Source organism: Meriones unguiculatus, chromosome 1 (genome assembly GCF_030254825.1).
Source record: "Meriones unguiculatus strain TT.TT164.6M chromosome 1, Bangor_MerUng_6.1, whole genome shotgun sequence".
NCBI classification, from domain to species: Eukaryota; Metazoa; Chordata; class Mammalia; order Rodentia; family Muridae; genus Meriones; species Meriones unguiculatus.
This window is the reverse complement of record NC_083349.1, coordinates 155,179,713-155,203,853: the sequence shown is the minus strand read 5'-3', so window position 1 is coordinate 155,203,853 and position 24,141 is coordinate 155,179,713. Positions and strand designations below refer to the sequence as shown.

Below are 24,141 nucleotides of genomic sequence, written 5' to 3'. Positions count from 1 at the left end.
CTTTGCAGACATGGAGATATATTCATGAACCACACTGAGAACTGGATTGGCTCTCAGTACAGGAAGGTGGTTTACAGGGAATACACAAACGGAGAATTTGTGGAGATTAAAGCGCGGCCCCCTCAAGAGGAGCACCTGCAACTCCTGGGTATGGCATGTTTCATCCGGGCACTGTCAGCCCTAAGTGTGCTCCTCACCCCCCCCCCCCCATTCCAATCTTTGCTTCTCACACACACCACAGGATCCCTGTGATCAGAACTCTTGTGTCTCATACTCTTTCCAGCCTCTCTATTGAGCTGAGAGATTTTCCTTTTAAACAGTTTGATGAGTCAGGACATGAGGCAAAGTGGCTGTGGGGACCCCCTCAAGGTCCTGTCACATGAGCACAGTGACATAGAACACACTATAAAACCTACTGTCAGAAAAAAGGCACCCCCTTGTGTGAGGTGGGTGCCAAGAATGGCAGGTTTTGACCTGAGCCCTGGGCAGCAGAACTGACTAGGTCTATGCCTGGACTCTATGCTGGCTGATGCCTCAGTTGTGAGGCTGGCCATCAAAAAAGTCCTTCCTGCTTTCCTTCCCCACTTTCTCCTCACCTGGGAGTCACTTGACCCACCCACTTGAAAAGAAGATTTTTTTTTTTTTAAGGCAGAAAGCTAACTTAAAGGACTTCAGAAATATTTTTCTGCTTTGTAAACCACAGGTAGCTTTGTGAGTTTGAGTGACACCATATCTTCAATATTACAGCGAGTGATGTGACAATAGCCTGTTAATGATTACACGTCTCCCTCCCCCACGCCTCCGTGTTCCGTTGACTCACCAGCTTGTTTGTCACTCCACTCGAGTAATCCGTGAGTCACTCTTGGAGCCGTGAGTGTGCACAGAGCTTCAAAGGAAAGGGTTGGGCTAGCTGAGGCGGCTGGGCATGCTCTCAAAGAGCCTAGCTTGATGAGGAACAGAAATGACTTACGTGAGAGGCAGCCATCTTCCAGTGGAGAGTGAGGCCCTCTCGGGCATCTGCAACTTAGAGTGGCCTGGACTCCCAGAAACTCAGCGGGCATGTGGCAGGTCCACCTCTGTCCACCATCACACTGCACCACCAGCTGTAGGCACCCTTTTAAAACCAGTACAGCAAGGCTCCTGCAGTGGAGTGGTAGACAGTAGCAAATGGTGACTCTAATGCATGTGAACTGTCTGAACTATGTCCACACCTACTGCTTAAATTCACAGCACTTTCTTTCTTTTCTTTTGTTTTTTATAGTTTAATAAAATTTAAATGTTATTAATGACTTTAACCATGTTTCTCAGAGTCAAAGCTGGGCTTGTGGGCTCGCTTCAGCGGCAGGTGAATGGGTGTTCCCACACCCCTGACCATCTGAGGGCATATCTCTGGCTGAGTGTAGGACACACTGAGCGCTGAGGAGGGAAACAGTGAGCAGGTGGGGGATACTTCTACAGAGGGGGTCTCCACCACAAACCTGTGCCTCGTGAAGATGATGGTGGGCCCCACACTCTATCTTGTTGGGGTGCTTCCTAGCACTGCAAAGCAAGAGACTCTTGGCATGAGAAAGGCTGGCACAACCTCTCTCGGTCATCTGCATGGACAGACAGAAGCCAGCTGCTCCCCGAAGGAAAGTGTGCACAGGAGAGGCCAGAGAGCACGTGTGTGCTCAAGGCATCTGATCTAGTATCATTTCTGTTGCTGTCATAAAAACAAAACAAAACCAACCAAGAGGAGAAAGGCTTTATGTTCCGGGCTACAGCCTCTTATGATAGAGAAGTCACAGTAGCAGGAGCTGGAGACAGCTGGTCACATCATCTGCAGTCAATGGTGGAGAGGAATAGATCCTGCTTACTGCTCAGCTAGCTTTCTCTACTCTCAGACAGCCCAGGGCCCCAAGGCCGTCCACATTCTGGCTGGGTCTTCTTATATCAGTTAAGAGAATCAAGACAAGCCCACAGGTCTGCCTGTGTAGACAATCCATCATTAAGACTCTTCTCAGGTGCGCCAAGTTGTGTTTAAACCAACATTCACAACAGCCACATACTGAGTCTCGGCACTTGACATGCATTAGTGGCACGACTGTGCTACCATAATCCCTTTACCACCCACCATTCCATGGGAGCTTCATTACTAGTAACAGATTTATTGACCCGATCAAGAGCAATTTTAGGTTCCTTAAGGTTTCGTACAGGTTTTTGCATTAGTTATTTTTCAGTTGCAGTGAAAAAGCATGACCAAGGCAACTTACAGAAGGAAGAGTTTATCTGGGCCATGGTCCCAGAGAGATAAGAGTTCGTCACAGCAGGAAAGGCCTGGAGCAGGCAGCAGGCATGGCAGTAAGAGCAGGAAGCTGAGAGCTCACATCTTTTAGAGCAAGCCCAAAACAGGGAGCAAACTAGAAATGGTTTGAAGATTTTAATCTCAACGTCCATCTCTACTGATATACCTAGGCTACCAGCTAAACCTCCCAGTCAGCGCTACCAAGTATTCAAATGCCCAAGACTATGGGGGACACTTCTCATCCAATGGACCACAGATGGCAACCAGAACTCTGTTGCTCTTTAGCAGTAAGAAGTTAAGCATTCATTGAATACTTGGTTGGTGGACAGAACTAAACTCTATAATACACATACAATGCTACCTAACAGTCCTATGGTAGCAGTCTTAGTGAGCCCATTCTACATATGAGGAAATTGAGATTCTGATTATACGATTCACCCAAGGCCTCCTGTTAGAGGAAGGAGGAAGAATTTGAACTCAGGTTGGTCAGACAGCCAAGGATGACACGATCTTTGTGATGTTCTGTGCTTGGCCTTTAGGCCCAATGATCCACGCGGAGGTGGGGGACTCCATTCTCATCATCTTTAAAAACAAAGCCAGCCGGCCCTACTCCATCGCAGCTCAGGGCGTGGAGGATTCTGACAGTGGGAAGCGCCTCGAAGTGCCTGTCACAAAGCCAGGTAAGTCACACCGAAAGTCTGCTCCATCCCGATGAGGACACCAGGCTCTCCCCTTCTGGCCTCCGAGGGCCTGGAGAAACTGTCCTCCAGTGTCCCTCTACCTAGTCTCTGGGGGTGTGAGCTCCCTATTTATCTAGTGACCCCATACTGGAAATAGGGCCCTGCCACAGACCTCACAGGGTAGTCAGAAACACCCATTACCACTCTTGGCCCACTCCTGCACCTGTGACCTCAGACCACAACTGGTGGATCCCAGGATGGGGATGGGAAGTGGAGACATCAGGCTCCGGTGAATGCATGAGAAACAGACTTCTCAGGAGGCAGGCTTTGAGCAGCCCACGTAGTTGGAACAGAGTCTATTTATACCTCTGGGGAGTGGTTAGAGGCTTTGGGGTGAGTGTATGTCGTTGGCAAGGGCTAAGGTGCTGGGAATGCCTCGTTTGCATGAAGAGGAATTTCGAGTGCCTGCTGGACATGGCCTTATAAGGAGAGAGGAAGTTTAACCTGGCCACCAGTCTATGTGTCCACCTCAAGGTTGGCAGAGGTGAGAGGTGTAAACCTACGTATGCCAGCCCAGGGCAGAGAGGGAAGGTCCGACTCCTGCTGTTCTCAAGATGAGATTTTCAGGGTTTGGACATGCCTCAACCTCACTCTTGCTCCAGCCCAGTTCCCCAAGACACATGGCTCCTCCACTCCACAACCAATGCAAACACACACTGAGTATTACCTTGTGTCAGAGATCATGTTCTACATCTGAAATAAAAAAGAAACAACAAAAAAAAATCTTAATCCATCCATATAACAATCTAACAGTGCAGACATTATTTTATCAGGTCTGAAGTAGTTAATTTTAGTGTCCACTGTTGTTTTATCTGTTACTAAAACAAGAAAAGGAAACACACTGTCAATTAAACTATAACGTTACAAATTTAAAGATGCATCCTAACCAGATATGTTTCAATGGGAAAGTTTTACCCTTACAGCTGATGAAATATGTATAGTCCTCTAATTTAACAAATGATGAAGGCAGAGGACAGCAAATGTCTAGGCCAGGCCCTGGATGAATGGTGATGTAAACCCTGTTTGTTTGACTTCAGGACCTGACCTCTTCACCACACATTTCTCTGAATTGACTAAAATGAGTTGAGGAGGGAAAAGGGAGACAAGAGGAGCAATCTCTGTACTAACAGAAGTGATACAAGATAAGTTCAAAATGGTGGAGAGTTTTCTTGAAATATTCCCGTGAAGGTTTTTATATGGTCATAATATGCAACTCCTTTGAGTACATATTAAGGAACACAGTCACTGGATGGTGTGGTGAGGATGTGGCAGTTTTTAAAGGAACTATCAACTGTCTTTAGAGGTGGCTCTACTGTTTTGTGTTCCCACCTGGAATAAGAGGACCTTTTTGTCGAATATCCTCACCAGTTTTTGTTTTTCTGTTTTAGACTTTGGTTATTCCAACAGGTATATGGTGGCAGCAACCCATTACTTTAATTTGCAGTGCCCCCATGACATACGATGTTGATTATCTTTTAGTTACATTTTTGCGCTATGGGTGCCTTCCTCAGTGAGGCGTCTGTTGAGTCTTTGCTTTGAGTGCGAGCCCGATAACCTGAGCTCAGTCCTGGAACTCACGTGAGCAGGGGATGCAGTGGTATGCATCTGTAACCCAGGCACTCCTGATGGTGGGATGGGAGGCGGGGCCAGGAGAATCAGCCAGCGTCTCACAGGCCATCTGGCCTCAAGTATGTCTCACAGCAGAGATAGCCAGAGGGTCGAAGCCTACACAAAGTGAAGGCGAGAACTCCTGAATGTTGTCTTCTGACCCTGTGCATACATGACACACACCACCTGCACACACACACACATACACACACACACACACACACACACACACACACTGTCATCATCATGCACATATACACAGATACAATAATAATAAATACATTTTTTAAAAAATGAAAAGTAAGAAGACCCAATAATTTTGTCTTTTTAAATCAAACCGTCGCATTAGCTTCTTTTTCTTGCTGTGCTGGAATGCTATGACCAGGGCGACTCATAGAAGGAAGAGTTTTGTTGGGCTCACAGTTCCAGATGGATGAGAGCCATAATGTTGGAGGAGGGATGGCATCAGGCCACTGGAGTAGGAGGCTGAGAACGCTCATCTTCAAATGCAAATACAGAGGCAGGCAGAGCAAACTGAAAGTGGGGCAGGGTTGCGAACTGTCAAGGCCCACCCACAGTGATGTACTAGCAAGGGTGCATCTCCTAAAAGGTCCATTACCACCCTCTCCCCATGGTGTCGCTAAGGGTTTAACTGCAGAATCCTCTGGGAGGCTTTCCTCATTCAGCCCTCCACTGCCATCCATTCAACATTTACTGAACAGCTTTGCATTGCCCTTCGGCAAACAACAGATTATTCTAATTTAAATACCACCACACCTGCAGCCACTTGCCTTTCTGAAGTTAAATACCAGCTGTTTGTCTAGTCATTCACAAGGCAAAGGGGCTCCAAGGAGACACTGTAGAAATCACACCTAAAGTTGTATTTCTACCCACTGTTACATCAGGAAAAAAAAAAGTGACGTTACAGCAAAACATCCCTTCTGTTTCCCCTTTGTGTGCACACACGAAGGCAAAGGTTTATTCTTTTGATCGGATGGAAACAAGATGTACATAGTTCACAGAAGTAGTGACTTAGAGCTTTTAGTTGGATCTTCTTCAATGTGGCTATCGTGCTAGTTAATATGACTGTATTGACTCAGGGTGAGATATGGTGCCTACTCATAGGGTGTGTATGCTTGTTATTAAAGCATGGAAAAGCCAACTGGGTGTGACGTGTGCCTATAATATGAGTGCTCAGGAGGGTCAGGTGAGCGTCCTCAAGTCTGAGGCCAAGTAGTCTGTCAGCAACAGTGAGAGATGCACCCTGTCTGTTGACCTCTTACCTCTACATGGCATTGAAGCCTATGCCACTCAAGGAAGTCTTTCCAGAAGTCTCCCTGTGAGAGCAGCAGGGATCGTGCCTTCTGCATAGGAGAGGGTTTCATGATCAGCATGAAGCAAAATTGGCATGTGTTACGAAGAGGACCACACACAGCCAAGGCATTGGGGGTGGGCTTCTCCAGAGATAGAATGGCATTCGAAGTATCTTAACCATAGCTGTGAATACGGTTTTATAGCTTCTGATGTCACATTGTCCAAATGATGTAATTTTGCCAGCCAGGTTCAAAGATTAATCGAAGTTTAGATTCAGTTTGAAATGATGTATTTTAGTTCCCTAACTGTAAAGAACTGAAAGGGAAACTGGAGGTGGTTTATGGTGTGCTGTTCGGGTTTAAGGAGGGGTACCGATAAGGTTAGAGTCAAAGGTCACAGGTTTGAGACTTCCGTAAAGCCTGGTTCTTTAGCTGTTAATGTGCTTGTTTGAGTTATCGCTCAGAAAACAAAAGTTGTTGACTTAGCCAAAGCAGCCTTTACAGTGGGTTTTGTTGTTTGTATCAAAAAACGTGTGACTGAGGAGCTGCATTCCCGTCTATGTCCTATTTTTAATTTTTGCTCAGTGCTACATTCGGACACTCTGCTTCAGAAACCAAAAACACAAACGCAAACAAACAAAAAACCCCACCATTTATTGACTACTCGGAGTGTAGTACTGCCCCATGAATTAATTACATGATTTCAACCAATCCTTACAAAAATCCCCAAACATGAAGACTAACCTAATTTACCAGTAAGGAAACGATAGAAGTTTAGTGGTTTTTCAAACATCAATTTAAATAGAAAGCTCCAGCGAGATGTGGCAGTACATGCTGAGTTGCTGGGAAGCTGAGGCAAGAGAACTGTGAGTTTGGGGACTGCATAGGTTCTATAGCAAGATCCCCCCCCTTGAAAAAAATAAAAAAAGTATCCTAGGGTAGAGATTTGGAATTAGGTCTCTTTTACTCTGGCACTAACTGCATTGCACCATCCCACGTGAGAAGCTTTCAAAACATTGGTGCTCAAATCCCAGCCTCACAAATTCTGCCTGTGGGGAGGACTGGGGAAAGAGGAGGATCAAGGAAAAGCAGTTACAATGGTCCCTGGCGACTCTCACACGTGCTAGTCAGTTCCTTTTCCTGTTTCTTGGTAAAATAGGAAGGGAGAGTTAACTCTGGCTCACAGTTCTAGGTCTGGGAATTCACGTTCTGGGAAAGTGAGGTGGTGGGCCACACTGAGTCAGGAAGTAGAGAGAGATGAATGCTGGTCCTGAGCTTGCCTTCTCCTTTTCATTCTATCCAGGATCCCAGCCCAGTGTTACCCTGGGTCTTCCTGCCTCAGTTAGCCTAGCAAGGTGTTCCCTCATGGATTCACTCAAAAGCTAACTAATCCACACAATCCCTCACAGGTGTGCCTGGCAGCCTGCCTCCTAGGTGATTCACCATCCTCCATGTTGGCAGTCAGTGATCGTCACCATGGTACCAGAGGCAAAGACTGAGATCCTTGAGGACAAAGTGTGACAAAGGATAGGCTGGGAGGACACACAAAATTCAGGCAGGATAAACAGTGGACTGTGACACACATCCTTACATCCTGAATGCTAGTTGACAGCAGAAACAGGAAAAATAAGGGAAGGCAGGAATCTGAAATCACATGGATAAACCCTATCCATTTGAAACTGTAGGAGTCAAGCTCTGAGTTTAATAAGAAAGAGATTGACACATGAGAAATCATCTCCACTGACTAGCATATGTAAAGATCTGCTTGTATTTCTTCAGGTAAGTCTAATCACCAATTTCAATTTTCTCTTTAATTTTAGGAGAAATAAAAACTTACAGATGGAATGTCCCCAGGAGATCAGGTCCTGGGCCCTCTGATCCCAACTGTATCCCGTGGGTGTACTATTCCACGGCAAACTTTGTGAAGGTGAGTAAGGCAGAGGAAGGAACGAGGGTGTTTAACAAGGTGGCTATTGAAGCCACCCCTATTCTGGTGGGTGCATGTGAAAGGGGTCTGCCTTCTCAGACTATGGTCCACTGGCCAGATCCAGTTTCATACATCCATGGCTCTAGCAGAGGCAGGATGACCCACAAAACAAGAAACAAAAACAAAACCACACAACATGGTATAGAATGCTTTATAACTATTTTAAGTTTGTTAAATGCTGGTATGAGAATATAAAAAAAGAAACTATTTAATTTCCAAGATAATTTGAATCACAGGAGACTATGCCAGTTTGAAAGGAAATAAATAGGTGTCCCACAGTAGAATTTGTTTATGATTTGGGGAGTTGGAAAATCTTTTGCTTTTAATTACAGTCAGGTGTGTGTGCATAAGCTCGTGTGCGTGCCACAACATACGTGTAAAGGTCAGAGGACAGCGAAGAAGTCAGTTCGCTCCTTCCACTGGGTGGGTCCCAGGGATAAAACTTGGGTCATTAGGCTTGGTGGCAGGTGCCTTTACTGGCTGAGCCATCCCTTGTCATCTGCCGATCTGTTCATGTTAGAGGACTGCCAGAGCTCGGGGCTAGAAGCACATCCCAAGCTGAAGCAAAACTATGGAATCTTTAGGTCTTAAGTAGTCTGAGAAATAAAAAGCAAAGACTCATTGATGACGTTGAGCCTTGTGCCTTTGGTATGTGAAACTACAGTAGTGTTTAATCGTATGTCATATAACAAAGTCCAGCCCAGAATCATATCCTATGTAAAATGTAATCATTTTTAAAGTGAGCAGCTATCTTCACCTCCCTCTTTGTGGCATATTAAATATTGTGAATCAACGTTCTAGAGTTTATGAGATGAGCACACCAATCATCTGAAAAAGTAACATTTGCATATGATAAGCATGGGAAATATATTTGTTTATTCAACTATGCATCTCAGATACATTGAGTAGTTGTGATATACAAATTACAACTGATGGTGGAATGAGCCAGACCAGAGGCAGTGTCTACACTGGGACGTGGCAGGTGAGATGGGATGTCACTCACTGAACTTGGCTACATTTCCCTTTCAGGATACATACAGCGGTTTGATGGGGCCTCTGATCACATGCCGAGAAGGGATATTGAATGAAAAGGGAAGGCGAAGTGATGTTGACTATGAATTTGCTCTGTTGTTCCTGGTGTTTGATGAGAACGAATCGTGGTATCTGGATGACAATATTAAGAAGTATCTCAATAAAGATCCCCGGGGTTTCAAGCACACTGATGATTTCGAAGAGAGCAACAAAATGCATGGTATGCAGGGTGCTTAAAGGGAGGACTATTGGTGAGACAGGCCCCTGGATGGACCCCACCCCACTCCCCTGAGCCCTTCTCTCCTCCCAGGAATGCCTAGAGAAAGCCCTGTAAAGTCCTTTCCTGGGTGAACCAGCCTAGCTGCTGTGGCTTTGGGCCAATTGTTTAGGGACAGCTATTGTTGAATGCTGAGACCTTTAAGCTGTGAAGTAATTTTGTTTTAAAGACCAAATTGTCACTTACTAAGTTTGAATGTGAATCCATCACAGCTTCCGCGTGGTCAAAACTAAAGGTTTGGTTTAATTCTCTGGCGCATGAAATATCACTCAAGACTTTTATTTTTAATGTGTGTATGTTACAGGATTGGGTACCGTTTAAGGAGGCTTGCCTTTTGATAGTTTGAGCAGGAGTGATGTGTTTGCATGGACACACCCACACTCTCTCACCAAGAGGCACCTTTAAAGATAGGCCTTGCTGTGGGTCACAAAGCAAGGTTTATGTGGATAAGAACACAGTGGCTGGATACCCATTCACATGCCCTTTCTTACCCATTTCGGGGGTTTCTTAGTATGTCCTCAGTTTTCAGCAATGGAACTTACATGGTTATGCCACAATGCACAGAGTGAAAATTTAGTAGGAAGTAGGTCATTGTGAGGCCTGTCCAGCCTACCTGAAGCTCTCTTTTTAGAGAGCTCACTTGGGCTTATTGTAGTTCTTAGAAAGCAAATCATTAAGAACACAATGGACACAGAGTCAAATTGATTCAGCACACATCTATCTATCTATCTATCTATCTATCTATCTATCTATCTATCTATCTATCTACCTACCTACCTATCTATCCGGACACACATCTATCTATATATCTATATATCTATATATGTGTGTGTACATATGTACATATATATATATATATATTTGGTTTACCCATTACATACACATATATTTTACACACACATACATGTGCTAGATTCTTTGTGTCTTAGTTTACTCATGTGTAGAATGGAATAAATTTAGGTCTGACTTGTCACCAGCACACTGACTCCTTCCAAAAGAGGCATGCGGAATAAACGAATAGGCACACCGATACTTGAGATGTAGCTCTGAGAGACAAACTGGGCTGTTCCTTTCCTAGATCCCTGTATTCAAAGCTATCTTGGTTGTCTGAATTCTGGAGTAGCAGGCTATCAGCAAATGTGAGCTAGGCTGGAACCCTCTGTCAGTCAGGCCTGTAAGAAGGCTGGTGGCCTAGACCTTGAAATCATTTCTGCCCCTTGGGTAAGCAGCGCCTGTCCTCCACTGACCTGAGGGTGTTGTGTCTCCATCTTCTTAGCTATTAATGGAAAGATTTTTGGAAACCTCCCGGGCCTCATAATGACTGAAGACACCATGACCAACTGGTACTTGCTTGGAATCGGAAGTGAGGTGGACATACACACCATCCACTACCATGCAGAGAGCTTCCTCTTCAAAGTAAGTATGAGGGAAGAGCTCAGGCAAGACCGCGAGTGAGCGCCCAAGGCGTCTCTTTCTTTTTTTAATATTTTACTTTTATTAATTACACTTTATTCACTTTGTATCCCACCTGTAGCTCCCTCCCTCTTACCCTCCCAATCCCATCCTCCCTCCCTCTTCTCCACCCATGCCCCTCCCCCAGTCCACTGATAGGGGAGGTCTTCCTCCCCTTCCATCTGATCCTATTCTATCAGGTCTCATCAGGACTGACTGCATTGTCTTACAGGAAGGGACTTGGTTGACTGTAAGGTTTATGAGGGGCTCATACTAAAGAGTAAAACAGGGTAGCCACACCCTTCTGCTGATGTGTATTTCTCAGTGTTTATGTCCATATGATTTCTGCAATGCACCAGTTTCAGATGAGAGTTTTGCCATCAGTGGTCTGATCATTAATTGTGACTGCCCTGGAGTATGTTGTTAGCACTGATAGGAGATCCCATGGTGTTTGGGGCTTTCCCTGCTCCTTCCTTTCCCTCCTTTTCCCTTCCTTCTCTTCCTTTCTTCCTCTCTTTCCCCTTCCTTCTCCTTTTTCCCTCCCCTCTTTTCCCCTTCCTTCCCCTCCTTTCCCCTCCTTCCTCCTTCTTCCCCTCCTTCCTTCCTCTCCTTTTCCCTCCCTTCCCTTCCTTCCCTTCCCTCCCTTTCTCCTCCCTCCTTCTCCTCCCTCCTCCTTTCATTTGCTTCTTCCTGTCTCTTCCCTCCCATCTCTCCTCTTCCCTTTGAATCATTAACAAAACAGCTGAAGCTAGTGAAGGAGATCTTCTGAGCTTCAGCTTGGACAACTTCATGTTGATTTTTGCCCCAGAGAGCTGGGGCGCTGCTTGACCTTCTGCCATGAGGGCAGTGCCGGCTCCACAGCTGACTCGCCTTGCAAGCTGTTTAAAGAACATACCTCACCCCAGACGTGATGAATGAATGTTCAGGGATACAGTCCAAATGGCCTGTCATCTCAGGTTCTGGTACTGTCTACAGGGCAGTGTGGAATATCACCAAATCTGATGGGTGAGGAAGCAGGACCAGTCCCATGCTATAATACAGGAGTCAGCAGTAATCTACTGAAACGTCTGTGTTTCAAAGCACAGGAAATGTTAGCCAACCGTGATTAGAGCATCACATATTAAGCAGTTTTTCAGAATGTGGCTTTTTCCATACACATTTTAAATATTAGATAATAAAGTGGTAAAATCATTAAAAAGTTCATCTACATATGTATGTTTAAAATGAAGATTTAGTTCACAATGCATAAAATCCCACTTACTGTAAGATCCTGGGTTGTTTGTAATCACTAACAATGTGCAAGCAATCAAAGCAGAGACTCTGCATCACCACCCACCCCAGCCCCAGCTTCCCATCATCCCTCAGCTCACTCCAGTGCCCAGGCTGAACATTTGGCTAGCACTGCTCTATTTCTGTCTCTGCTATGATCTGAATGTGTTTCCCCAAAGTCACTGGTTGGAGACTTGATCCCTAGTGTCATCTTGTGGGGAGGTGGGGCCTGACAGCAGGTGACCAGTTTCAGGGTAGAGTCCTCATAGACAAGGAGATGCCAGTTATGTTACTGAGGCTACAAACGACCTCTTGCCCTCCACATTCTATCCTTGTACCTTTAGCTGTAGGACAGTCCAGCAAGAAGGCTCCTTGTTGGAGCAGGCCTCTTCATCTGGACTCCCAGCCTCCCAAAGTGCAAAGAAAAAAAAAATCCCTGTTCTTAGGCCTTCGAGATGGCTCATCAGGCAAAGGTGCTTGTCCTGTAAGGCTGATAATTTGAATTTGAGCCCCAGAACCCATAGTGTAAGGAGAACCAATCCTCTGACCTTCATACATGTACTATGGCATTTATATGCATACACACACACACACACACACACACACACACCCTATCTCCACACAGTAAATTATTAAATTCTAAAAAAATTAAAAACAAGAAATGTCTTAGATTACGATGGTCTCTAGAGTTTCAGTATTCTGAACATCGCGTAGAAGCTGCATTGTCCCAAGCCCAGCTTGTTTTGATCTGCATAGGTATTGGGTTACACGCATCTCCTATGTGCCACAGCTTTGTTTCTCTTGGTGGCTGAGTTGCAGTTCCCCGTATGGACGCAGTCCAGTATTAATTTTTCCAATAAGAACCATGAGAGGTCTTCCGAGCGGGGTCAGACTCATTATAAACAGATGCACACATTTTTTTTTTTCTCAAGTCTTTATTTCCTTGGGAAAATGTGCAGAATTGCTAGCCATGTGGGAAATGTGTTTGTAAGCATGCTGTTTTTGAGGAGGCGGCACACTGTCTCCTTACCCAAGGAAATAGATTAGAGCTCTTGTGCTTGGGGTTTTGTTTCTGTGTCATGCCCCGCCCCCACCTTCGGGTCAATTTACTCTGTAGCCTGTGTCTCACACTCTTGAACTGTGTCTTTACTCTGGACATTTTCACGAGTTTTCCACCTGCCATCACTAAATCTTCTTTGCTGAAGCATGTAAATATGTTGTGCCTTTTTGCTTTATTTTAACTGTTGCATGAAAGCATAAATTATGCATATTTCTGAGGTACAGTGTGGTAGTCCCAGTCATATCCACATTGAGCAATATGCAAATCAGAGTGGGACCATCTGTTTCCAAACACCACAGTCCTGTCATCTAGCTTTTTAAGTATGCAATAGCTGGTCATTATCTGCAGTCATCCTGCCAAACAAGACACCACCAGCGCATCAACACTGGTGAACACTCTCCATTCTGGCTTCCCCTTCTCTTTTAGCCTCTGAAGACCACCACTCTACACTCAGCTTCTGAGATCAGCTTCTTTACAGTCGACTAATAAGCGTTTTTTTAAAATTTAAATCAGAGTGAAGTCAGTTCATAAAGGGACTTTGAACGTGTTCTTTGGCCTCCATTTTCTAGAAGAGTCTGGTCAGGATTGCTTTTACTTCTTTAAATAATTGATAGAAGTTGGCAGGGAAGCCATTTGGTCTTCTTGGAAAATGTTAATATGATCTGTGTTTATTTTTTTTAGAATCAGTACTGCTCAGGTCACCTACTTCTTTAAAAAAAAAATTATTTTGTGGGCCAGGAGGAGTGGTGGTACACATCTTTAATCCCAGTACTCCAGAGGCAGAGGCAGGAGGATTTCTGTGAGTTCAAGACCATATTGGTCTACATAGTGAGTTTTTAAGGCATCCAGAATTACATAAGGAGATACTGTCTCAAAAAAATTATTTCATGTGTATGAGTTTTTGCCTGTATGTATGTCTGTACACTATGGCTGTGCCTGGTGGCCATAGAGGTCAGAGGAGGGCACCAGATCCCCTGGAACTAGAGTCATAGATGGTTGTGAACTGTCCTATGAAATGTGCTGAAATTTGAATTCAGAGCTTCCGCAAGAACAGGTGGGTCTTGACCACTGTTCCATCTCTCTAGCCCCACCTATTTCTTCCTGAATGGTCTTTAATTGTTGTATCCTTTCAAATTGTTTACAGTCTATAAATTGTCATCTGTGAATGCAGGGCTGTTTGGCTGTAATATTTGTTTTTCATAGTAAGATCTTAGTGGTATTCATTTTCCCCCCAATATCTGTAGTTTCTGACTTTCCCTCTGCCCCTCCCCCTTCTCCTTCCCTCCCCTTGGTCAATTTGTCTGGGGATTTGAAGTACTTTACTGCTGCATAACAAGTCATTCCGTCAGTCATTGGCTCCAAACAATAAACACCATCTAGTTCTTTCTGGGTCAAGAGTCTGGAGGGGTGGGGCTAGGTGGCTTGCCTTTAGTGTCTCTCATGAGGCCTCATCAAGATATTTGGGCCAGTACTTGTCAATGGTTTGACTAGAACCACAAGAATCCATCTTCAAGCTCACTTTCGTATGAATCTGTTGACTGCAGGCTTAATTTACTCATCACATGGGTGAGACGAGGGAGCCAGCTCAGCGCAGACGGACTAATCTAAGAGAAAAGAGAGTGAGAGAAGAATTAACACATCAGCTCTGTCTTTTATAGCTTTGTTTTGCAAAGGAGTGCCTCTACTGCCATGTACATATTCCACACACAGGGAATATACAACTTAGGAGGGAACTATGAAGGTTATGATATCAGGGTAGAATAGTTGTTGAGGCCATCGTAGACACTGGTCATTACAAGTTTATCAAGTCTACCTGTTCTAAAAACCAGCTTTACTTTTTTTCATCTCTATTACATTTTGTTCTTGCTTTCATTAATTTCACCCACCCCCACCCCTTCATTATTTCCCTTCTGGTTACTGTCTCTTCACTCTTCCTTTTCTTTTTGTCATGCTGAGCAAAAGAAGCCATGGACTGGATCTTTTGACTTTTGCAGATAGATAAGTCCTACCGAGAAGATGTGTATGATCTCTTTCCCGGGACATTTCAAACCATTGAGCTGTTTGCCGATCACCCAGGGACGTGGCTTCTGCATTGCCACGTGTCTGACCACATTCATGCTGGCATGGAGACCACCTACACTGTCCTCAGGAACATAGGTACTGTTTGTCAGTGATGCCAGCTCATGGCACCAATCTTCCTGTAGACCTGGAAAACAGGAGGCATGAGAAAAACACAGGTACAAACCCTAAGGGGCTCAGAGTCAACTAAGAGAGTCAAATACGTGGCTATGTAATCAGAACAGAGAAAGATGTGCTGAAATCGAGTGCAGGTTCCAGGGGCCAGAGGCAGTTGGAGGAGGGCATGTTTGATAATCCGGATCATGAGCCATGGCTTAGGATGCAGTAATCTAAGGAGGGAGCTCAGTGGATGAGCAGAACTTGGGAGGATGGAGGGGTGGTACCTGATACTAGTGTGAAATAGCCCAGTAAGAATCCAAGAAAGATGTCAGAACTGAAGGGTCAAGGGTCCTTAAGGTAAAGGATGACTTTCATGTATCATGGAAGGGTCTTTTTTTATAAACAGCCAACTCATTCTTAATCTATTTTTTGTCCAGACAACAGGATCCCATATTCTACCAAGTCCCCTTCCGGAGCAGGATCCCACACAGCCACAGTGCCTTCCAAGGGTAATGACATCTTTGAATCCTGTGTGAGTGCCCCAGTGTTTCACTCTTTGGGGAGAGGCAGGTACCTCATGCCTCACTTTTCTTTCTTACAGAACAACCCGGCAATGAAGACCTCTATTTCTTTGGCAAGAATCTGCGGCCAAGAGGGGCCAAGGCAGCCCTGGTCATCCTTTTCATCCTGGGACTCCTCCTCCTGGTTGCCACCATGATTCTCTCCCTCAGACTCTGCTCTGTGAGGAGGCAGATGGCTTACAGGGAAGTCCAGTCCTGTGGGCTCCCCACAGATGCTCTGTGAGTGCACCGTTCACAGGTCTTCCTCTGCAGGAAGGGGTCAGGCTCCACAACCGGCCGCACGGTGGCTAAAAGGGAAAGTGGACCCACGCATTGTTCACCAAGGGAACTTTGACACTGTATCCTAGATCAGGCTTCTGAGCCTCTGGAATGTCACCCAAAGCAATGTGCTTTTCTTTATTTATTATTTTTTAAAAACTGGCTGTGACTGATTCTCAGGGTATAAAACACATGAAAAAGGAGAATGTACCGGATTGAGAACTGCCGACCATCACTCAGGGGTAACTGTCTGAAAGATGTTTTCATGATTTTAAGTCAAACAACGCTTCCTCAGCCTAGGGCTTCTAGATGACATTGGCGTGCCTCAGACATCTGTCTGTCTGGAATCACGCTGAGGCTCAACACCTGTGTGGAATTGTTCTCTCAGTTGTTCCAGGGTAAACAAGTCTCTGAGGAGTCCATGGGAATGTCCAAGTCAGCATGTGCTGATGGAAATGGAGCACCTGAATCTTTCCCAGGCTTCCAGTAGCTCTCCTGCCCCCACCCCTTTAATGTAGAGAGCCGGCGCATTGTTTGTAATAGAAGCCAAAGTTATATGGTTATTTATTTCATTGCTGCTGTTTTTAATTCAAACTCTAGAAATACTTGAATGTTTACAATTCACTTCATCCTACATTTTTACCGTCTGTCTCCTTGGCAACGTCTGTATTTTCAAAAATGAACTACGGAATTTTTATTTCAGGATGTGGGAGGGCTAGAATTAGTGGAGGGGCAGGCTTGACTTCCTTACCACAAGGCAGAGACTCCCAGCCTCCGCTGGAACCTTGAACCTGACTTTTCATTCTATTAGGGGGCATTTTCCCCACATCTCCGTCTTCTGTGAAAGTTATGGTTTCCCCATGTGAGGGATGGCAGAAGGCATACATCAATGCAACTGACCACTGGGAGGAGAAAGGTCTCTTAAAATCCTGCATTCTATGCTTTTTAATGATATGGCCTCAAGAGGAGAGAGAGCAGCTAGAACAGGAGAGTCCTGGTGCTTTTTAAGCCATTAAATCGGAGTTGGAAATTAGTAACATAGCTGTCAAGACTCACAAACACAAGGCATCCTCTCTGTTGGCAGCCTAGACCTTAGATGTAAGATTGATAAAAGCAACATTGTTTATACTAGACTGGGAAATCTACTTTAGCTCAGGGCAAGCTGCCCTTGGATGCTGTTGCCAGACAAGTGGTGTTAGACCACTGCCTTCACAGTGGGTCCCTTGACTGTCCCGGTGAACGAGTAGGACCGAATAAATACTCTGGTGAAGGGATCTTTCATGCTTTTTTTTTTTCTTCAAAATCTTCTTGGTGGGGGGAAATTGTCAGAAACTGCAGCCTTACATATAACAGATGCAATTACTAATAGTTCTGTTTGTAGTTTGCTTGAACGCCTTGTCAAACAGGGTACTCAAATGCTTTTGAATTCCAGCCTGATAACCACTATCAGTGTGATTGTGTAGCTTACTGAAATATCTGCTCGGTGGAGTTCAGACACGGTAGGCTGTATAATTGCATAATAAGTGTGCCGAGCATCTAGGACTTGGCTTTAGTAAGTTAAAAAAAATTGTTTAGTTGTAAAAGTTTTTGCTTCCTTTTTCACTTAGTTTATTTTTTTAAATGAAAACAAACCACAAAGTAGTTTTGTTTCACTATTTCTCTTTTTAATAAAGTTTCACATATTCTAAAGCGACAATTTACATTGTTTGTTTTCACTCAAAATTTCCTGCCATTAAAAGGGTGTGTGTACGCAGTGGCTAACGCAGAACTATCTTAGATATTTACCCATTATGACTGTACCAATTAAAGAGAACAAAATCCTATGCTCCCAAACGTGTTATGATAGGACCCCTGCCATGTGGTCCTTTCCCGTACGCTGGCTTACTCTTCTGAGATAATCACTGTTTCCTTCTCTCATCATGGAGAGGGTGGCTTCGCTCCTGGTGGGGCCAGGCTGTCTTCACTTGGCTCTGAACCTCACCTCTTTGCTTTTTCAAAGACTCCTATTCCCTCTTTCATGAGTTCTTTTTTTCTTCCACATCCTTCCATGATCCAAGTAAATCACCAGCCATGTCCACCACTGAAAGTAGAGAGAGAGGAGCAATCTTCCTTCACTCATAACTCTGTCTCTCCCTTTCGGGCAGAATATAAAGAACTGCCCACACCTGCCCTGCAAAGGAACTTTGTTGTTGTTGTTTTGAGATAGGATTTCTCTGTGTAGCCTTGGCTGTAGATCAGGCAGGTCTTGAACTCACAGAGATCTACCTGCCTCTGCCTCCCAGAGTGCTGGGATTACAGGTGTGCACCACTGTGCCCGGGTCTGTAAAAGGAACTTTTATTTACCTGGCTCAATTGTTGTCTTGGAGGTTTATTGCCTCTGTCTGATAATCTAGGCCTAGCCCTGGAAGCTTCTAACCTTCATAAAATCTAACTTAGGCCTAGGATGTTTTCAGCATCTGAGACTTACTGCTTAATAAGCTCACCTTTTATTGTTTTAACTGAGCTGTGAGCTGGCTAGTTCAACTCAGCTGTTCTGGCTCAAACTCCTCTCTCAACTAACTTATTCAATCTGGCTTTTCTCTCAGCCTCTGAATTGCTCTTCTTAGCCTTAAACTAACTCAAGCAAGCTGCTCTAATTTCCTGGCTCCTTCTCATTTTCTAGCTCATTTGGTCTTCACCTGAGTTTTCCATCTGCAACCTGTCTATTACTGTGCTGGTAAAAACCGCCTCCTCTCCTTTCTGTATTGCCCCTTAGTAGCCTCCCTTTCCTCTGTCTTTTCATGAGAGTTGGGGAAACCTTAATCTGTCAAATCTTTCTCTAATTCATCACCTTTCTGCCACTCAAACATCCAATCACGATGCTTCTTTCTACAAACTAACTTTATCTTCGTTGTTTGGGAGTAAAGGCATGTACCAGCACCCTGGATCTAAGCTTTTATTTACATGAAACTTTCTCCATACCACACCTGCCTTGAACTCAGAGGTCTGCTTGCCTCTGTCTCCTGGGATTAAAGATATTTTTGTATTCCAGCCAGATCACACAGACCTAGAAGGTCTTTGGATGTGATCTCTTGCCAGAGCAGCCGTGTTCTGAATTAAAATTCCTCTACACTGCCCCCTGTACCATCTGACCCCAAGTACATCAATGGCTTGAAATCATCCAACCAGTCAGTAAGCCCAGCCCGGCACCCCAACCAGGTATCATCAAGAGGATATCCACAATACCGTTTCCAGAGGCTTCTCCACTTTTATCTAACTTAACTCTCAGTCTTGAGGGGAAGTTCCTGCCTTCTGGACAACCTGCTAAGTTCCCTGGCTCTGCAACATGACTCCCTACCCAGCCTTCCTTCTTTTTCCATTTTTATTTCTTCTCATTCTTTGGCTAGCTCCTCTCCAGACCTTTAAATGTTGGCAACACCCAGTACTTGACACTGGACCCTCTTTTGCTCTTTCATCTTTTAAAGAATTACAAATTTATTATCCTTATTGGTATGTGTGTGTGAGGGTGTGAGGGTGTGAGTGTGCCCTGGCACACATGTGGAGATCAGAAGATAATTCTCTCAGCAATCAGTTCTCTTGTTTACCCATGGATCCAGGGGTTGTACTCAGGTTTTCAGGCTTGTGGCCAAGCCCCCTTCTCTCACTGAGCCTTTGTTATTTTCATAGTAAGTGATGCTCCAGAAGAGTCTATACCCTCACCCAGAAGCTCTGAAGAAGATCCTGGAAAGGGTTTCTGAAGGTGTATGATAAGCTAAGGATCTTGTTGATGAGGGAGATTTATCTTGGACTATCCTTAAATGTAACTATAAATATACTTATAAAAGAAAAGCAGTTGCTGGGGCTGGGGCTCAGTGGAAGAGCTCTTGCCTAGAATGTACAAGGTTCTGTATTCAATCCTCAGCACTTCAATAAAATTAAATGGTAAAGTACGGTGTGGTGGCTCACGACTTTAATGCTAGCACCTGGGAATCAGAGGCAGGAGGATCCCTGTGAATTTGAGACCAGGTTGGTCCATATAGTGATTTCCAGAACAGCCAGGACTACACAGACAGACTGTGTCTCAAAAAAAAAAAGATAGATAAAGTGATAAAATATTAAATATAAGATAATAAAGTATAAGGCAGGTGTGCATGACTGAACGAAAGCACTGATGCAAGACACTGTCCTCCCGGCTTCGGGGACAGACGACAAGCCAAGAAATGCAAGGCATGCCGCTGGAGAAACTGGAAAGGGCCCAGATGCATCCTGTTGTAGGATCTTCTGAGATGCCTTACCAACACCTTGACATGCATTTTGAACTTGAGAGTTCCTGAGCGGCAGAGGAAATGTGTCTCAAGTGAGTTTACTCTATCCATCCTCTTGCAGTTCTCTACAGTTTAAGCCATCTATGTCCATGGGACTGAAGTTCATCTGTACGCTAATAAATTTCAAATGTTTTCTCCAGTCTTGACTTTGATTGCAGGTTCACAGGTCCTGTTTGGCAGGGTGATTGCAACAGCTCCCGGCACAATGCCATTCTCATTCCTTCCATCCACTGGCCACAGAGCTATCTGTTGTGTGGTCTTCCAAATCTGATCAGGCCACTTCTTGGTGAGTACTCTGACATCTTTCCATACACTTTCAGTGGCTCCAGACTCTACTCCAGTCTGTGAGGCCCCGCCTGGGGAGGCCCACACCCGCCTCTTCAGCTTCTTGGATTCTCTACTCCAAGAACTCCTGGGAGTTCTTGCCTTGGGGCCTTTGCACACGCTCCTCTCTGTGCCTTTCATTTTCTTCTCTTTGCTCTCTCTAGCGTCCCACTCCTTTATCAGGTTTTTACCTTAAGACATGCATCCCCCTCGACTGCCTTCTCCAGTGTAGTCCCTACTTCTAAGAGGTCCCGTTTCCATTGTTCTCCTTTGTAACATTAATCGTGGGATGTAATCATTTTACCTGTTTGCTTGAGTTTTGTCTGTATGCTCGGCTGGAAGCTCCCTGGAAGTGAGAACTGTTGACCTGTCGCTTGTTGCTGCACCTGCAGAGCAGATGGTCATGCAGTCCTTGGGCCTAACAGCACAGCAGTTGCTTAGCAACTATTTCTCCAATGAGTATGCAAATATGTACACAGCTCAGGCAGTCTGGTCTGTCGAGCTTGACTATTTTGGCTTTGACTGTTCTCATTAAAGAGTAAAGATCTTGTAATTAGATGCCAAGAATGTCAAGCAAGCAAAACAGAATTTTGGGAGGCTGGCTGTAAGGCCACACCCCACCATGGATCACCCTGTAGCTAGGGAGAGATTGGGGCAAGGAGGACTTGATGCCATTTATTTGTCAATGCTCCTTTTTATCAGAAGGCAATGTCATTAAAAATCAAAAGGCATATGATGTTCGTCCCCCACCACGCATGCACAAATGGTTCCATAGTCATTCATTATTGGATTCAACACACAATTCTATTGCAAGATGACAATAGGAGAAGAATTTGTGTGCAATAGAGTGGCTATTTAAGAACTGTAAATCATTTGCCCACTTCTTCTGAAAATCTGGAAATCAACTAAAATCATGTTGAAATCTGGGGTTGGGAGATGGCTCAATTGGTAAAGTGATTTCCCCACAGACATGAGAATCTGTGTTTGACTTATTGACCTGATGAGCTCCAGCTTCAGAGAGAGAGAGAGAGAAAGAGAGAGAGAGACTTTGTCTTAAAAAATAAGGTGGGAGGTGACAGAATAGCATCCCTGACATAGACCTCTGCTTTCTACACAGACATAATTTAAATAAAAATCTAAGGTCTATTTTGAAAACACACCACACACACACACACACAATGTTGCCTAAACTTTCATTTGACCTGTTAGAGACCCAAGATTGTTAATGCTAAGGGTGTATACACAATTCAGGACCCCTCATTTGGAACGGTCTCATGTAGCCCAGGCTGCTCAGAATCCATTGTGTAGTCATGGATGATCTTGAACTCTGGTCCTCCTGCCTTTCCTTCTCAAGTGTTGGGATTACAAGTTTGTGTCATGACATTCCTCTTGTATCCCATTTGATTCTAAGGACAGTCTTTGAGAAGAACCTATATGACCATCCTTGTTTGGGTGACAGACTGAGGTTTAGGGATCTCTAGTGAAACATCCCTGGTCACACAGCAAGCAAGAAACAAACCTAGGCACTAGGCTCACTGCTTTTACCTTCTGGCTTTCTCCCAAGAATGGTGGCCTCGGCCAGTTATTTGTTTGTTTGTTTGGTTTGGTTTGGTTTGGTTTTTTTTTTTCTTTTTCTTTTTCTTTTTTCTTTTTTTCCTTTTTTTTCTTTTTTTTCTTTTTTTTGAGTAAGAAAAATGGCTCCTTCAACTATCATGCCCTTGGATACCATTTGTGTCTGGCATCGGCCTGAGGTTTTCTTTATTCTCATGTATACTCTGAAAGCCACTTCACCTCAGCTCTCCCACCAGTCTACTCAACACACAGGGGAAGGTGGGTGTTTTAAGGCACAACTCTCTAAGCTGTCTCGCTCCCAACACTCCCTATTGTCTACTGGAAAGAGTCCAGACCATGCTCTGACTCTGCCTTTCCATATTTGACCCCACACCGGTGTCAGGTGTCTCTTCTCAGTCCCCAGCAACTGCTCTTTGCTGTCTCTATATTAAGTTTAATCTTTGATTGATGTCCTAACAGATGCACAGAACTGCCAGGATGGTGGGGAGTTTATAAAACTGCTGGACGCACGCAACCCGGAACCTCAGAAGTCCATTAAGTGACCACGGAGCTGATACGCAACCCACTATTAACTCCCCAGAGTGAGCTGGATGCTAGAGTCGGGAGGGAAGCATCAACAGAGTGACTGACTCATTCCAGCTAGGGGTGAGGTCATGAGAAGGTTCCCAAAGGGGCCATTTTCCCTGTTGGATGAGTTGATCTTGTCAGGAAGAGAAGGGCAACTGCATTGCGACTTATTGGCTCCTAGAAAATACTCATCTCAGCTCTGCCTGCCCCAAACAGACTCATCCTTCCAGGCCCATTATCCTGCCCTACCCCAATCCCATACCACTTGCCTTGATGGGAATAGACAGGAGTGAAAACCGGGACACTTAAAAAACACTCAAGGTGAAAGAGATTCATTTATTGATCGTTTGAATAAAGTTAATTAATGTAATTGTGTACCACTTTTATCTCCCAGCACATCACAGCCATTTGGAGAATGGCCGTGGAGGGCGGGTGGGGCTGGAGGAAAACTTCCGGTAAGCAGTTAAATGGTGGTGGGGTAAACTGGTTGCTAGTTGCTAGCTGTGCAGATGGGGAGCTGTTAGGTCTGTCATATTTAGAAAAGAGAAGCACAAAAATTCAGAATTTGTTGGGGCAGCTGTCAAGGGTGGTGGAAACTCTAAAAATAGAATACCAGGCTTCTACCTAGGGTGCCAGCGCCAACAACGGTTAGGGAAACGTAGAAGACAGCAGCTGAGGTTTGCGGTAAGGACTGACTGGGAGCTTCGCCAGTGCAGGAATGTGGGGGTCTCTATGGCCCTTAGAGGACTAATCTGGTGGAGAGATTCCCGTGGCCCTTGGACCATCCTTAGAAGGATCCTCTGCACCTTCACCTTCCAAGGCCGGCTGCAGCAAATGGTTCCAGCATTTTTTGATTGCCTCATTATCTACTTCCACTGAGGTACTCAGAAGCAGCTCTCTGTAGCTCCCAACACCATACGCCCACCTGTTGGTAGGCCTCTGCTGCCCTGGCCACTGCCTTGGACAGGAAGGTAGAGGAAAGCGCAAAGGGCTGGGCCGGAAACCACTCACTGCTCTCATCCCCCATCCCCCATTACAGAACTCTGAAAGGTGCAGGGCCCCCTCTACAACATACTTTCGGTCAACACCGCATGATTGTCTCGACCTTTGTATGCACCAGCTGGTCCTTGTTTTTGTTTTGTTTTTACAGAACCTCGACTGTATCCTGGGGTGTGGCGCTGTGGTAGAGCGCTTGTCTAGCCTGTAGAGGTGCACAAAACATGGATGGGTTCATCTTCTGCATCCACGCCCACACAATGGTGGGCGAGGCTTAGAAAGGGGATAGATAGCTCCCGCTCAGGGGAAGGGGCTGCCAGCAGAAAGGATTGGGGAAAA

The 24,141-nt window shown here is 45.0% G+C and overlaps 1 protein-coding gene and 1 long non-coding RNA gene across 2 annotated transcripts in view; both read left to right on the top strand.

Annotated features, from left to right (window-relative positions):
* Positions 1-16,560, top strand: part of Hephl1 (hephaestin like 1) — a 63,328-nt gene extending 46,768 nt beyond the window's left edge. The window contains exons 13-20 of the mRNA XM_021635175.2: positions 9-148; positions 2,824-2,964; positions 7,766-7,872; positions 8,962-9,184; positions 10,518-10,657; positions 15,017-15,179; positions 15,638-15,709; positions 15,802-16,560. Of these exons, the coding sequence (XP_021490850.1) occupies positions 9-148; positions 2,824-2,964; positions 7,766-7,872; positions 8,962-9,184; positions 10,518-10,657; positions 15,017-15,179; positions 15,638-15,709; positions 15,802-16,004 (1,189 nt within the window). The 3' untranslated portion in view covers positions 16,005-16,560. The remainder of the gene's footprint in view (positions 1-8; positions 149-2,823; positions 2,965-7,765; positions 7,873-8,961; positions 9,185-10,517; positions 10,658-15,016; positions 15,180-15,637; positions 15,710-15,801) is intronic.
* Positions 16,561-20,503: 3,943 nt separating this feature from the next.
* On the top strand, positions 20,504-23,176 carry LOC132648371 (uncharacterized). Its single transcript, XR_009586771.1, has 2 exons — positions 20,504-20,629; positions 22,699-23,176. It is a non-coding gene; the product is annotated as an uncharacterized LOC132648371 (long non-coding RNA).
* Positions 23,177-24,141: the final 965 nt, after the last annotated feature.